The following is a 16,995-nucleotide window of genomic DNA, read 5'->3' as shown; positions in this document are numbered from 1 at the left end:
ATTTTGTTCAACCCAAAATGAAAAATAAGCCTGAGGGAGCTTTACAGTCTGTAAACCTTCCAGCTTCCTCTCCCAAAACCATCACATCGGCACACGCAAAACTCCTTTCAACTGGACAAAACCTAAGGGAGAACAGCGGAGGAGTAGCTGTGTACAGAGAGAACAACTTAAAGATGTACAGTACGTTCAATTCCTACCACAGAAATGATTCAAATATTCAGAGTCGTACGCCAGGTGTAAGGCAGGACAACTGCAGGGACAAACTCCATCAGATGTAACCTCCATCCACAGGAACCTGTGGAGGAGGGAAGAACAAAGACTTTAGGGAAAAGTGTGTAATTTGGGTTTACAATGACAGTAATAAAAAGTGTAATAATGATAACAGCAGGAGGTGTTTGAGAACCCTTATTTATAGATAATTTACTACATTATAAACAATTCATCTGCAAATTATGGCATTTCTGGAGTAACATTTCCAGGTATATTACACAGTACCATACTTTACTATGTTGCTTTAAGCATGCAGTAACTTACGATGTATTGGCTAGCTTGTTTACAGACCACAACTTGTTGAATTCAGCTGCAAACTGTGTTTAGGCCGCGTTGTTTTAAAAACGTGTATTTTCTACATGACATGGGAACGGCAATACTATGATATGGGTACAGCAACAACCCAACGCATTAGCAACACCAAACACACGGAAAATACTCTATGCTGTTTACTTTTGATCCAGTTCATGTTGAACGCTAAGCATGCTCCGAGCTAGCATGCTCCAAGCTAGCAGGCTAACTAGCAAACTATCTGCGCTAACGCTAACTAGCTTACCAAAATAACAGTCTTTCCCGTATCGAGTGGGCAGCACAAGTAAAATAACTGGTTATAGTTCCCGGTGTGCTTTATTCAAACACTCACGTACTTACAGAGTATTGGGGCCGGTAGCCGTGGTTGTATCAGCCCGTTCACGTCGCTCTGCTCCCGGTGGAAGCTCTGCAAGCGTCCAAGAACTTGCGCATGCGCGTTACAGATGTGATCAGAGTTACGTGTTTTCAACTAATGTTTGAAACGGCCGGCATTATTTTGTCCTTAAAGCATATTGTTAACGACACACACTCTGTATTTCCATATTCATGACGTTTTAAGAAAAATCTTAAATGCGTTGAAATCACGTCTTTGCGTAGACCAAATTTCGCCGACCAGTTCATTCATCATTATGATAATCTTAATGATATTATCGTCACTCTTTCAACCTTACGTTACAACATGACACATAATCAATAAATTTACCCGTTTCTAGCACGTTGATGTTTCACGCACTTTTTCAACGGTTGAAAAGACGTTGAAATGAGGTCTTAGACGTTCAGACCTCATTTCAACCCAATTTCAACCATATTTCAACGTTGAAATAACGTCTTGTGCTCACTGGGTACATTCAAATTCAACTCACTTGTGCCTTTACCAATGCAGGAAGGATGAATAGCATGGTTGATCCTCCAAGATTCACCAATCCGTCTCTGGGGCAATATCCCATTATGATTTTTTATAAATGTCAGTTACCCAAAACTAAAAAAGGATTTAGGAAGAGCCACTATGTCCCTTGAGGGTTGAACCCAGATAAGGTTTAAAGTACAGAAATTTGGGGCATTTGGCATTAGTGACAGCGACGTGTAGGTTGCTCCATCTAAGATCATTCCAGTCATGTCATGGGAAAAAAATATTGTGAAAAAAGTCAAAATATGTAGGGTCAAAAAATGTCACAGAAAAGATTTGTTTTAAATAATATGTAAAAAAATATAATAAAAAAATATATGTACGGTCAATATATATATATAATATATATTATTAGGGCCGGGACTCGATTAAAAATATTAATCTTAGAGGCTTTGTAATTAATTAATCAAAATTAATTGGATAAATATTTGACCTGAGAACAGTGAAGTAATTTTTTTCACATGGATTTTTATTTTTGTTCAACCAATACTTTCAAGTACATTCAGAACATTGGTTATTTTTTCAGACGTGGACTTAGTTACCCTGGTCCTTAAACCAGTCATCTGGTGCAGTGTGGGGTGTGGGTCCTTGTACCCGGAGTGGGGCTAACGTCCACGCTAGCTGCTAATTGTTTTGCGTTGAGGTGATACTTGAGGCTCGATGCGAATTCCTTGTTGCACAGCTTGCACACAACCACGCTTTTATCGACGCTTCCATCCGTGTGTTTATTATAATAAGATTTCCCATTCACGGGGCCACCAGACAGTCTCGTCAGCTTCTTCGTTCATGTTCACTGTGGTTTGTTGTTGTCTGAAGTCTTGAACGCTAGTTGGTGCTCCAGTATAATCGGTCCTCCGATACTCATCCAGTGAGAAACGTTCCGCGGTGCAAAAAATAAGTAAAAAATGTTTAATGTGTTATTTTTTGTGTAATTAATTAATCTTAATTCACATTGTAATGAATTAATCGTAATTAACGCGCTAAAGTCCCGGCCCTAGTAATAAATATGTTCAAAAGTTTCAGAAAATCATCATCAACTGATTCATCAAATTTGCTGACCGTACAATTCTGGTATATATTTTCAGGTATCGTGTATAAATGTTGCTGACAAATTACTTTAAAGTCCTAACAAATCAAAAGCAACTGCAAGGGAACAAACCAAATGTTTTCACCAAATAAGATTTATTTTCCTTAAAAACCACAGATCAACTAAATCAATACAATACAGGTCAGCTAAGGTCAAACTTAATAAAGATTAGAGCAGAGCTGGACACATTTAATCCACGGTAACAGCACAGAGAGGGAGTCAAACAGAATAAAGTCAATCAAATACGTTGGAAGTATTCCCCACAACATCCAACACATATAAAGAGGAAGTCAAATGATGTGCATTGTGTCGATGCTAAAGCAGTATGTCACCATATAGAGTGAATCTTGTAATTTTTTCCCTTGCAAAAGAATGAAGTTCCCAAATGCAGAGGTGCTGTAACAGTCTTTCAGCTGGAAGACACTGGAGGTCATGGAGCCCATCTGGATACTGCTTCCTGATCAGATGGTCAATTAAGTGTCTTTTCCTGGCTGTGCTCCACTGGTGTAATAAATGAAGAGGAAAAAGAGAGTGTGAAGATCAGGAACACCAGAAGGTAGCCCTGGAAGAGGAGAGAGGTTCAATAAGTTAAAGGGAATAACTTGGCGGTCCATAATGGACGGCAGATGAGATGGAAAAGTGAAGCTGGATGAAGACGAGGAGCAGTGAGGATGAGACGTGACGTGTTGGATTCAAACAAATATGTGATTAATTTCTCCTCATAGCTTATGAATCAAGGCCAATGTTTGAATGCCTACACACAAAGATGACCAACAATTAACACTCAAAAGAATCTGTCCTATCAAAGGATTTTTCAATACTTCTGCAAACAATAAAAGACAGTAACATCTACAGAGCTAGCGAGCACCATGTGGTTATGCAAGTAAGTTGGGCTCATCCATTACATGTCTTTTTTTTTGTTTTTTTTACTTCATGATCCATGAAATGTGGCCCTGTAAACACTCGCCACGAACATAATTCCTGGGTGGTCTGATTACAGGTACATACAGCTCTAAATACGGGTGGAAATACACCCAAAACCACAATGTCCCCGGTTGTGCTTATAAGGAGACGGCCAGGTCTCTCCTGCTGGGCCACCAAGAGACAGAACCAGTCAAAAGTTTAGACAGACTTTCTCATTCAATTGAAGGAACTGGTACTGTATCCAAACTCAAATGTGGACTTGAATTGGCAAGTTTGATTCGCCCTCCTACCATCATACTCAGTCACTGGAAGAGTCACTGGACGAGGTCTGCTTTTGATTAACAGTCAAAATGATGAATGTGCCGGTGCATCTTTAATTGTAAGGCTTAGGGTTACAACCAACCATCTTTATCGATTCCTCTGAAGATTTTTTTCATTACTTTCTCTATTGAGTTAAAATGTGAAAGCGGACATTCTATTCGCCAAGAGCACCGGGTTGACTCTATAGGCTATTATTTTAAATAATGTAAAATTGTACTGTGAAATACAGAAACACGCTTCGTGCTGCTGCTGCTCTACTTATTCATGTTCTTTGTTTTCATCTTGTATAAATCCTTTAATGTCATACTTAAGCGTGATTATGGTGGACATGAACATGTTTCATGACTACCAGGTACTTCAATTCTTTAACTTTCTACTGCAGATGGAGCAACAGAAAGACCCCAGCATAATTACATTAAAACATACGTTTTGAAGCACTTATTGCATTCAAAGCACATTTTTTAATCTTTGAAAAAAATTATCATTTTTTATTGATACGATGAAGCCATCTGATCAAATTCCATGCGAGTTGGGAAACAAAATGTCTCTTGGTTGCTGTAGCTGCATTTTTAAATAGGAATGAGCCAATGTCTATGCAGGGCCCTGGAACGTGCATTAGCTTATGATGTCTGGGTAAGAACAAACCATGTCTGGCAGAGGATTACATTAGACAGCTAAGTAAAAGCCTGTGTAGGAAAAGATATGAAATGCAATTTAATTTTCTCTAATGAGGGTTGTTACTGATGGCAGGTTGTCATTTGTTTCCATATCTTCCCAACTACATTACTGGAATATATGATCATGGTTGGTTTTGGTTGACAGGCCTTCATATACATGAACTGTTGGAAAATTACACGATACCTACCATCCTTCAAAAAGGAGACCGCAGACCTTTCCTACCTGACAGGGGTTCAGTAGTTGATCATCTTCTTAATCGCATCAAAGCACTTCCACTTGTCTGGGATGTAGAAGGGTTCAAAGATATGAGGGAAGGGCGTGTCATAACCGCACACCCTGCTGATGGGAGCCTCCAGGTTAAGGAAGCACTGCTCCTGAAAGGAAAAAGGCTGAATGCTGACATTGTTCACACATCATTCCTCCAGACAGGGAAGCCAAGCTAAACATGTTCAGACTGCAACAGCTGACGGTTGAAACAAGTACGCTTGGTGTGGTATATGCTTTGCATCACTATGGCATATCAAACCTTTTCAATGGAGGTACATGCGGTAAAACCCAAACTCAAGTAACCTAACATATTTTGTGATTCCGTATCAGTCAAAATGGTTAATTCAAGCTCCTCTGTGCAAAAACCACGACTCGTGTCTGTTAATTGGCCTCGTTCCTCTCACCATGGAGACGGAGCAGAAAGAAGTTGGCCAAAACACTTGAATTGGGACAAACTCCAACATGACTTCAACAAACACACTTGGACACAAGCACAGATCTTAAGTAAGCTTTCTTCGAAGAAACTGACCCGCAAACAACTCAAGCAACCAAAACATAAGCACCAGCTGCCCGTTGCGTATTGCTCACACTGAGACACCGAGCGGGTTCTCCCCGTCTCTTGCAGCATCACACACACTCAGTGAACCACGTAATCCCACATTACAAACCCACCGAGAAGCTGCCATGGAGCAGTTTGGCAGTGCTGGACGTGTGCGTTTCACACTATTTTTTTTCATGTCTTAGGCAACGCCTTTTGGAAGCCAAGGGGAAGTCAAACTTGATGAGTCTTGTGTGCTTTGCTACTTTTAAAGCCCATAGGAAAGAAAAAAAGAAAAAAGAAAAAAGAATCGAGAGAGAGAGGCAAACTCCACGTGCAGCTGAGGTGGAACAGCGAGAACCTTCCCGCCTGGACTCCAGGTATTGGGTCGAGTCATCAGGTTTTACTAACCATGCAAGAAAAATGAGGGGCATTTTATTGATTTTTTTTCCCCAATGAAAACAGCTTGGTGGCAAACAAAAAGACAAGTATTTTCTTCAGTGCATCCATGTTGCAATGTTGCTATGTTTTGTGATTTCGGAGTTTCAGCGCTCTCACTAAAGGCTTGGTACTTCCATATAGTGGTTTGTTCACAAACCAGTAAGCTTTATTGAATGAACAAGTGAAGACGTTTCCTCTTCACCGCTCGGATTCCTGCTTCGTTGCCGACTTCAGAAAAACCGACTGCTTCTCTCCAAAAGTAACTGATAACAACCACCGTTGCATTGTCTTTAATAAGCGAATCGAATGAGCCACTTAAATGAGAAAAAACGGATACATTTGATAAACTGACATGCAGTGACTGAATCCAATGCAAACTTCTACCACTAACCTTGAATTTAAAAAGAAAGCTAGCGCGTCTTCCTCTCACAGTTCGGTTTATTGAAGTGACATCCGATCCTCGTCTGTTGAGATTACGGCCTGAAAAGGTTTCATCGGCCGGTCTACAGTCAACCAGTCAGACAGCACTAGGGAGTTGGTTCTTTTGTCTGGATCACAGCTGTAATCTCCTCTAAATATATTCACTGGAAGTGGGAGAAAAGTACAGTAGTCTGACTGCCTGCCACCACAGCTGGACAGAGAATGGCCACACAACTCAGATTTACTTCAAATCGTTGTTTATCTTTTGGGAAGTGCATCATTATGTGTAATATACTTAAATGTTGGAATAAAAATATGTCGACCTGCCAGTGCTTATGGCAACGCTTATTTAGAAACATTGCAGCGGGGCTTTGAGTTGCCATGGCAATATTGTGTCTCGTGTCACACTAAAAGCTGAGACAGAACACCCACAGATTTGAGGTTGCTGTGAGATGGGTAAGAAAGTGTCATTATCACTTCTTGTATGAGCCAAGAAAGTGAAAATCAGGCCAAATCCAAACCAAATCCAGGTCAAAGATTTTGTTCATTCGGAAGAAAAAATGTGAACCTGAAAGTTTAGGTTTTGATGTTGAACATTGAAAAATACAACACTATTCAAAATAAAAATAAGTGGATAAAAAATATTTTCGGGTTGAATATAGTTTTTTGAATAAAATATTTTTTTTTGCGGTCTCAGTTTTTGAGGTCTCAGTTCCCTGCTCTTAGCTGACAGGTTCAGCCTATGCAGTTGTTGGAGCACCAGCTCAGGTCTACAAGGATGCAGCCTGGCGACTTTGAGACACAGCTTGTGTGCCACGCAGGATGGATGTTGAGATGGAAGTAGCTTAGCCTAGCAGCTACCAACATGTCCTAAAATGGTCTGTTCGCCATTCATCCCCCTTCTGTTTGACATCTAAGAGTCAAGGCTTGCGTGGTTTGGAGTTCAGGGGAGGACAGCGATTCACCATTTCTCTCTGTGCATCCCTGAGGTCCACGAAAGCATCGTCTGCCTCCACATCTCATCACTTCTCCGCCAGGACATCTGCCAAACACTCGAGACCGGGCCAGCCAATGACACATTATATTATCACTAGGGCTGAAGCCAGAGCTTGACATAGGAAACCTGCGTAGCCAAGCTAAACCCTCCTCTGTTCTTCACAGAAAGAAAAAAGAACAACCATGACTGGATCAGTGAGTACGGTTGTGAGGTGGTTCAATACTAGAACGCACAGATGAATAGCACTCAGACAATAAAAGCTTTCTCTTTTTGCCTCTTTCTGCGAGAGGTCCATGGCCTGACTAGTTCCCTTACAAGAAGCTGCGGTACAACGGTTGGTGCGGCGCCTATAACTTATCAGGCCTTATAGGCTAGTGTGGGCCATCAAGCCAAAACAAGCATATTCTTTTATCTTTAACATCTTTAATATAATATAGGGTATAAGAGTGTGACTGAGGCTGTAGGTCAAGCTGCATCCTTTCAAGACAGAACTAATAACCAGTCTAGTGTTTTCCTTTCACGGTCTAGCCAAAACTTCTTAGGCCATGACAAAAATGCAGATCAAGGTAATCAGTGAACACACAAAGAACTTCGATCCCCAAACACAATGTGAAAACATGGAAACGAGGGGGGTGAGTCATTGGCCATTTGAGACCTCACTGACGGGGGCAAGATCAGTAAAAGTGGAGAGGATTGATTTATTTTAGTGCTTACACTCGGAGCATGGACGCGGCTCTAGGTAACATGCGTGCATTCAATCAGTCCAATGACCGGAGAGGACACGGGTACCAAGGTAACAATTGAAGAGATGTACCCAATCCTAAGAGCCTCTTAGGGAGAACCACACACACGTCAGAGAGAAAAAGCAAATACTGGAAGACTTTTCATTTAGTCATGCAGCACATGTAGATAATCTGTCAACAGCTGTCAGCTGTTGGTTAAAGTGTTAAAGCCTCTTGCGAGATTTCATGAACCTTATAATGAATAGTTTAAACCCACTGTACCAACACACCGTGATATAAACTCACAACGCATCCTCCGACTGCTGATTCTCTTCTAGTATACACTCATCTTTATAATGCGACAAGGACATCATCAATGGGTTCAGTCACTTGTTTGTTTCACTTTCTTTGGGGGGGAGGGGGGGTTACCTACTGGTACAGCTTCTTCGCAGGACGTGGGGTACCATTCTTTCCTTTTCCTGCCCTGGGGAGCTCAGTGAAAGGCTATTTGAGCTTAATTACATTGCTAAAACCATTGCAACCTATTAAGAGCAGTCGCTTTGAACCTATCATTGCTGGGAGCTACAGGTGGTAATAAACTATCATGAGACGCTGTGTTCTGACGCAGCGATGGCACACACTTACCTGAACTGTAGAGCTTATTTCAGCAGCAAAGCCTCCGGTTATTGGCGCTTCATGGCTGATGAGCAGGCGTCCGGTTTTTACCACCGACTGAAAAACAGAAGACACAGATGATTGAAGAAGGTTCTGTGTCCCCCATTTCACAGTTTCAAAGCAGAAGCACCTCTAAACGACGGGGCGGAAATAATCTGCTTGAATGAAACGGGGCCAAGGTGGCCGACTCGTTCACATCAGAGTTCAGACCAGACATCGTTAGAGGCGCCAGCAATGCTAAGCTGGATGGGTGAACCAAATACATTTTTGGTATATTCAGACAGGAGCCTTGGTCGAGGTGACAGTGGTTCATACTGCCTACTGTGGTTTGCTCGGTGTCGCATAGTAAGTTGGAGGCTGGACATTAGAGGTCTCAGCATTGTTGGCATTTGCATTTGGGTTTTTTGCAACTTGACATTATAGCAGAAGGATGCCTCTTGCTGCTCCACCCGGTATCTTAAACAGCATGAAACCAGTACTATAATCTCATCTACTTGCCACTGGTCCAGACCAAAAGTTATGTCAGTGCAGGGCCACTTCAGCAAACCGTTCCTTTCCTCTGCCCACGTGACGGCTTTGTTTGTTACCAACAATAATTTTGGTAAAACATCTCTTTAAGTAGTAGCAGGCTGAGCATACTTACCAATCTGTGCATGTTTTGTACTGTATTTCAATATAGGCTATGTCACGTGTGAGGAGACTGATAAGTGTGTTTTAAATCATTTGTGTAAGTTTAGGATTGTGCGTTCATTTTCCTCTAAGATAACGGCACTAAACCAAACGCTGTTTGCGTTGATTATCCAATATTTCTCCATACACAGACCACAAACAAAGCCTAGCAGCAATCATAACTAAAGAACCCACTGAAAACAAGCAGCACAGGTCCACTTGTAAATCAGCACTCAAATTGCAAAATGTCGTGGTTCGAAGCTGGAATGCAGAGATACTCATGAAACAATCAACAAAAGTAGAAAAGCAGATGTCAGATTGCAAAAGCTATACGTTAGCAATCGGTCAATCAAAAAAAGGGAGCCTGCCACTGTTTTTACAACACTGTGGGATAGAATTTCAGACTGAGGTAAGCTTGTGAACCAGTTAATAGACTGGACCCAACAGTGCTGCTTAGACAAAGGGTGCCCACTTGCGTGCATTAGTTCAGTAGCCTATATGTACTGCATAATAGAATGGGTGAGCAATAAAGCAAGGAGTCTGCTTGGGTATGTCCTTCACTTATCTCAAGATATGCTCAGGGGCTGAAGGACGTGTCCAATTGGGCGCAATGTGAACATATTAAATGAATTGTCAATGAAATTGCTGCAGCAAAAAGATGAAACACAATCCACTTTTGGAGAAACGCAAACCAATGTCATGTTCAGGTGAACAATTGCATACTCCAGGAGGGAAGGAAACTGATGGTGGTGTTCAGACATGTTGCCTGCCTAGTGGTCGCAACATGCCTACATGTTTATTGAAAACAAGGAAATGTGTTACTATACATTCACACTCCTTAAATAAACTGTGGCCAATGCATGGAACATGCTCAGAGAGACAATATTAACATGCAAAATTTGCATTTGGTGCAGTGTTAACCATGTGCAACGTCTTAGTTTAGTGTAGCATGTGAACATAAGCCGATTTGAACCCAATACCGTGAGCGGGGTTGGCTGGGGTTGACCTCAGGTTCTTTGCAGATATTTGGTTTGGGGACATATTGGTTTTACCTGTTGATGGCACTCGATGGGTTCACTAAAATACTTAGTACTCAAAGTTATGGGTTATAGTATTTTGGAGAACACATTTGTCAGTCCACATTAGTACACCTCATTCAACTCGTCACCTCACTGCCTACAGTTCAATTGCACAAGAGACAAAGAAAAGAAGCCAACGCACTGAATACTTTGATGTGATCTTGTACACATTGAATGTAGTTGTAGTCTTCTACCCACTTGCTTCAGGTTGCCTTGTGGGTTTTCAGGGGACAGAAAACATACACTCAGTGCAGTTTTGACCTTTTTTTTTTTTTGATAAGTTATACAGTCCTCTAACAGTAACCTTTCATCACAGTGAACTTGGAACAGAGGCTCAGAAATCACTTTCAGGACAGCGATGGAGCCAAATGAAATACATCGGACACCTAAGAGATGATCAGTCAGGTTCATCCAAAGGGACAAATGAAACTTTTTGAGGGAGAACTGAACAATTCAAGATGTCCTGGACCTATCGTTGCTGTCCGAGGAAGACGTGCTGGAGGGGTGTCTCTTTGTTATGCCTGATGAGATTGTCGCAGAGCAACTTGTGTCCTGGGAGTCCAGAAGTCTTTGAAATCGGAGCAGTATGTAGAAGCGTCCTTTAGATAAAATAGCACACTATGCACCAATGTTAAAAAGGTAGGCAAAGACAATGGAACACAATGGGATTTTCTTAAGTGCAAAAGAGAAGCTGTGTGGTATGGTGTAATGACTTGGGAAACAATAAAGTAACCATATTGTCAATTACAGGTGGAAAGGAAAGCATTCCGCAATGAGAAAGTGCGTCCAACCTCTTGACAGCTACTGTACTTCAGAACGTTTCCTAAAACAGACAAAATCCAAGGTAGTCAGGCAATAAATTAGTCAACTTGTCACTTACTAGATTTTTTTTCAGAGAATAATTTGGTGACAAAACAAAGACCCACACGAAGCCTCGCCTGATTTAAGTGGCAGCTCGGACACTGTGGCACCAACTCAGTCCATTCCCCCCCGAGGGTGGAAAGTAAAGACCTTGCAATTGCTTCACTCAGCATTCAACCACATGTCCCTATATAAATCTTTTTGTTCCCTTGTTGGTGGGAGTTACAGTCCTCCTCCTCCTCCTCCTCCTGCTGCTGCCATTACATGCCAGAGTTGTCCCGCTGGTGGCAGAGGGCACGTCACGTTTACTGCCATACACACACTAACCTACCGAGCAGCGTAGAGCGCATCCTCTTCTAACCTACTTCCAACAGTGTCTTCCACCACCATTTGGCCTCCATCAATCCATGGAACTTTTAACTGTCAACTCTAAAGCACCCAGTCCTGGTGCTCCCCGCTACGCTTCCTCACCACTAGGAGGTCAGCGGCCAATGACCTGACATGACCTCAGAGACTCGAGTCAGAGCTCGCTCGCTCACGCACACACGATTGATTTGACATTTTCAGCTTCCGATTCTGTTGTGGGAAAAAAAGACACGAAAATATAGAGCAGAAAAAGAGTATATAATACACAGACCACCAATTCATTGTGAGTGTACAGACCATGGGGATGAGAAATGAATAAAATCAGTCCATAATTGGGGCTATACTGGGCTGTGGTTGGACTAGTGCAGAATCCCATAATGTTCTTTTCAAAGCTTTTAAAAACACATGACTCTTTCCAGAAAAAGTTGCCAACACTTATTTGTTGGCTCTGTATTTGTATGCCACTAAATTGGTCTAGAATAAAAAGGAAAATAGCGCTGATGACAAAAAAGTACAAAGTCCCATATAGTGAGCCTCCTCCTTGCCGCTGGCCTCGCCTCCTCTCCGCCGACCCTGTAATTGCGCGGCCGCCGCAGGGTCCGAACTCAAGCGCCACCGTGTGATGTCACGGACAAGTGAGAGTCGAGACGAGGCCAAACTACTTCCTTGGGCTTTTTAAAGTGGCACGCTGCGATTAGCCGAGAGGGCTCAGCGAGCCAGAGGCCCAGTGAAACTCACAGCGCTGGGAGGAAACACCAACACTCACTCGGCCTCTCTCGCGACAGAGAGAGAAGGAAAGTGAGAACCAGCGTGGAGACAGAGCAGAAAGGGTCGGCGCTGGGCAGAGGGTCAAAGGAGACCTCAGACAGAAGGAACTCCAAACGTCCCATAAAGTCGCATTAAAAGAAATTCCTCTCGATTCGTTTGATCCAACGCACACACTGTCTAGCTTACGGTGAGCTTTCAGGAGGTCCTATAAAGCAGTCCGTACCATGCCTGTGAATTAGTGCCCTGTGAGCCGCCACCAAGTGACCCTGCAAAAGTAAAACTGATGTACGACAGAGTGTGTGGGCCACTGGAGTTCATCAGGTATATATGTTGTATACACCCCTGACATGGCTGCCTCAGGGATTCATTTATCTGTTTGGTCTTTTCTACAAGACATTTCATAGATGATTTTGCTTGATACACCCCCCGAGTTAATGACCATTTACTGCTTGTCTGGCTTTATATATCTATTAACATTTACTCTGGGAACATTTCAACTTTATACATTCATTCTACTTGAGTAAAATATCCCAATACTCTCTTAAAGCCAATTTTCATTCAAAATCATCAGAATATTTGATAACTTGAGTGTTTGGCGCTATTGTGGAAGAAGATGCTTGGTGTAAGAAATTCTACTACAATGACAAGCCAACATGGTTTTCACATCATAATCTGCTGTGGCATGAGACTTTGACCTTTTACGTCTTAAATGTTTCAATGCCCATGACATTCCTACGGGACTGTAAAGACATCACAGATGCGCCGGCATCTGGCTCACATCAATACTGTGCAAAGAAAAATTGGACCCACATCCATTTGTCTCTTTGATAGTGATGAATAATAAATTCTGTTGGACACATGCAAAACTGTCAACATAATAAACCATGACATTTTTGGAATAATTGCAAGTTTTTATCAAATGCCATTGCACATACGAAGTATGTTAGACAGCAGATTCATACGTGTGTTGAGCGTACGCCGAGTATTTTCGGCTGTATCCATATGTGATGGACTAGGATAAACATGGCATTATGCAGCTGACTGGCCTGAGAGACCACAATGCCAAAACTCAATACAACACAATCCCTAAGCGACACAGTGGATTCATTCACGCAGACTACAATTTTGCACAATGTCGGAGCCGCAGAGCGCTAGGTGCTACGCTAGGTCAATTCAGCTCAGCGCCACATTTCTCTCCCTGAGCCATGAGAGCAGTATTTGTGTAGTGCCCCCCCCCCCCTTTCTCACCTCTTGTTTTCTTTGAATATTAACATCTGGTTGGAATCAGTGCAAATGTTTGCAAGCTCTGCAGAATTGCTTCATCTTTTTCCGAGTAGACTTCCACTCACTCAAAAGAATCTCAACAATGAGTCCTCCCAAATATTAAAAAGACAAATGTCAGGAGTCGCACAGTAAATAGGAGACAAAAGCAAACAGATCCGAGCCGCCCTGCTAGCGGACCGGCTCTAGGTTAACACCTCCTTAAAACCATCAGCCGCCATATGCTTTATAAAACGCTTAAGACCACGGAACTTCACGCATGGTTTACAAGAATATCTCTTAAAACTGTATTTTCTTTTTTGGAAAAATATGCTTCCAACTGGAGAACAGCATGATCAGAGTGCTGGCCAAACTGTGAGCGTTTACACAATCTAGACCTCAAAACTACACAAAGCCTATGCAAGTCTAATGAAAAACAACTGATCATTAATAATTGTTACCAATTTCCAATCACAGTCTTTAAAGTGTTGCATGAAAAGAAAAAGCACTACACATAAGAAAATGTGTTTCATATTCCCTTCAAAAGCGGCTGGGAAAAGATAAACTTAAAAACCTCCCTTTAGATTGATGAATACTTTTTGGTTCGATTTCAGGTTATGTAACAGACTGTATGATTTATAAAGGGACTTTTATAGGAACTGGAGAATCCCCGGACAAAGGACGCATCAACTGGTGTGTGTTTGTATGTGTGCGGACCTCTTGGCCGTCTCTGTGTCCTTATGACTCCAGATGCTCCAGATATTTTTGACGTTTCAGGCCGTTCTCGGCAGCATTTGAGAACTTCCTGTGATCGCTAAGGTTGATGTGGAAGGAGTGACACCATGCGCTGATCAATGGCCAGTGGGTCGCTTACAAAACCAACAGAACAAGCCTGGCTACTATTAACAAGGCATCCCCACCTTCTCAGTGTCGATCATGAGCCAATGTCATCTTTCCCTGCGTGTGGGTGGTCACATTTCTCCAGTGAGTGACAGTGGGAAGAATCTGAGACATCCCCAGTGCCTAGCGCTGGAATGTGAGCAGTGGCTGGAAAAGAAGTCAGTAGCAGACAGTCAAGTGCAGGGCTGATACACATTTTGACCAATAGATTTCCATGACTTCAAACTAAATTTCCAAAAATGTTGTGAAATCTCTGTGTACAAAAATGTAGTATTTGATGGCATAAACAGTGTTTCCCCTACCATTCAATTAGGCCCCAAGAAAGCCTGTTTTCTTTTTTTAAAGTTTACTTTATTCAATCATTTAATAGAAGATGTGTATATTTAAAAGATATGTAACATTTATGTTGGATTGACGTCATGATGGCAGCAGGTGCAACACAAAAGAGCTGCGTTAGGAACGAGGGCATATTGTTTATCTACCGTGTGACAGAATTTAGTAGCTTCGCTAACAGTCGCCTTCTGATGGTTCCTGTAGCACAGATGTCTGCTTCCTTTAGTCGAAGGCTCGTCAACGCCGCTCTCCCATGTTTGAAATATCTAATGTTTTGCCTCCACATTACTACATTCTGCTCGTCCCAGGTCTTTGTCCTAACTCATGACATGCACTTTTCCATTTGTAGCCAACCACGGGTAAATGTTCACTTCCATGGCACAGTTGATGATCCCTGAGCTACCAAACTTTTCAGTTAAGGTGCGTTCACACAACCACGGTACCAATTATTTGCATGTGAGCGTCCTGCTTATATTTTAAGCGTCTAACTTTTGAAAGCATATCAATTATTTCAATTACTCTACCTTACAAAGTTAAGACAAAGTACAAATGGGCTCTATCAACCACCAACTTGGTGATGTACACATCTTATGGATAAATGACTGGAAACTGCAGCGCCGGTCAAGGTTTTAGTCTTTTTGCAGCGTTGCATTATGCCACACTGTTCAACTTTTCACCAGCGACACCCGGAGAGAGAGGAGCTGGACCCATCACGGGAAAACAAACCATGAGTCATTTTCCACTGATACAACCATTGAAACGCTGCGCTGCGGCACAACAGAGTTATGACATACATGTACTCACATGCCAAAAGCCCCTTATACACCACCCCCCCATTGCCCAGCAACCCCCCCCCCCCACCCACCCCTCCTCCATGACTTCACTCTTGAACCGACTTTCACTTCTCCATGTTTTCGTAACTCCAGAGTCCTGCTGGTCTGGTCGAAAAGGACTCGGTCTTAACATTGTAATTACAGCCGTGGGCTACAATAATAAGAATGCCGCGAGTGGGGCCCAAACCTCTGGCCACTTTCTTCCTGTGCCATTATCTGCCGCTTTAGATTGTTTTCAGTGTGTGTGTGAGAGACAGCTTGCCAAAGATAACAGGAGTGTTGCAGTGGACCAGTGAGCAGATCCTGGCGGAGAGGACACCACTGAAGGAGCCCAGTCCGTCTGCGTGCTAATCACTAGCAGCTTGTCTGGTCCGTCCCCGGCCCGGCTGCAGACTCGGATAGAGGCAGCGTGCTGGGTGTCACATCAGGAATGGGAATGTAAATAGTATGCAGGCGCACAATAGAATTTTTGTATTAAGAATAAATATTTTGGTGGGCACAATGGATGGCATGTTCAGGTGGGTAACGCTGTTCATAACAACCAGCGTGTGGTCCGTTTTTCCGTGGGAGCGATCCTCTGGTACACGGCAGGGCTTCCCATCACGTTCAGAAATATGTTTCCTTTTTATTTCCAACATCCTACGGAGCGATGACGTTCTCTATCTGGGATCCTCATCGGTTGAATTTGCAATCTTTCAACGTGGCATTAGCCAACCCAGAGAGCAGTTGTTATACACCATTGCCGGAGTCGTACTTCTGTGGAAAAGCTTGCGCAGAGCCGCAGATATGGGTTTTCTGGATAAGTACCTCGCATCCTGTTCAAATACAACCGCCATCTTATTAATTCTAGGCAAAAATCATCCAACTCTTCCATAACTTCTTTCCAGCTTTGGAATTGTGTTGGGACAAAACGTGTGTGGAGCTATTGAATAAAGTCCATCAATTAAATCAAAAGGCAAAAGCTTCATAAAATAATTCAAAAACCACCAATCCAAAAAGACATTACATGCCATCTACCGCACCAGTGCCTAGCACAAGCAAGTTCAAAAGTTAGATGTGTTCACATCTTAAACAAAAAAAAAACCCTGCCGTGCCATGTCTGGAGGTGTGGCCTGAAGCAGCGTTTGCCAGTGGATTTGATGGGTTTCCATGCGGCCGTTTAGAAAGCTGGGTTCGCGTTACATGTTGGTAGCTGAATCACAAGGATTATGGAGGTACAGGCCAAAACAGAATGGTGAGATGAGGAATATACACATTTCCCCTTTTCTCAAAACAAAAAGAATACAAAACGTGACAAAAGATAAATGGGTAAAGTTGTAGCTCACGTCATCATTTACTCTAAAAGGGAACTATTGATGGTTACAATT

The 16,995-nt window shown here is 42.5% G+C and overlaps 1 protein-coding gene across 2 annotated transcripts in view; it reads right to left on the bottom strand.

Annotated features, from left to right (window-relative positions):
* Positions 1 to 2,652: 2,652 nt before the first annotated feature.
* bckdhb (branched chain keto acid dehydrogenase E1 subunit beta) overlaps positions 2,653 to 16,995 on the bottom strand; it is a 31,364-nt gene continuing 17,021 nt past the window's right edge. The window contains exons 9-11 of one of the 2 annotated variants that reach the window (XM_062565497.1): positions 8,530 to 8,616; positions 4,722 to 4,873; positions 2,653 to 3,077 (exon numbers count right to left, since the gene is read on the bottom strand). In XM_062565497.1, coding sequence (XP_062421481.1) covers positions 4,733 to 4,873; positions 8,530 to 8,616 — 228 coding nt within the window. In that variant the 3' untranslated portion in view covers positions 2,653 to 3,077; positions 4,722 to 4,732. Of the gene's footprint in view, positions 3,139 to 4,721; positions 4,874 to 8,529; positions 8,617 to 16,995 lie in introns of both variants that reach the window. The other variant, XM_037454133.2, reaches the window with a different exon arrangement.

This window comes from Pungitius pungitius, chromosome 11 (genome assembly GCF_949316345.1).
Source record: "Pungitius pungitius chromosome 11, fPunPun2.1, whole genome shotgun sequence".
NCBI classification, from domain to species: domain Eukaryota; kingdom Metazoa; phylum Chordata; class Actinopteri; order Perciformes; family Gasterosteidae; genus Pungitius; species Pungitius pungitius.
Note: the sequence above shows the minus strand (reverse complement) of the source record. Positions and strands in the feature narration are given on the sequence as shown.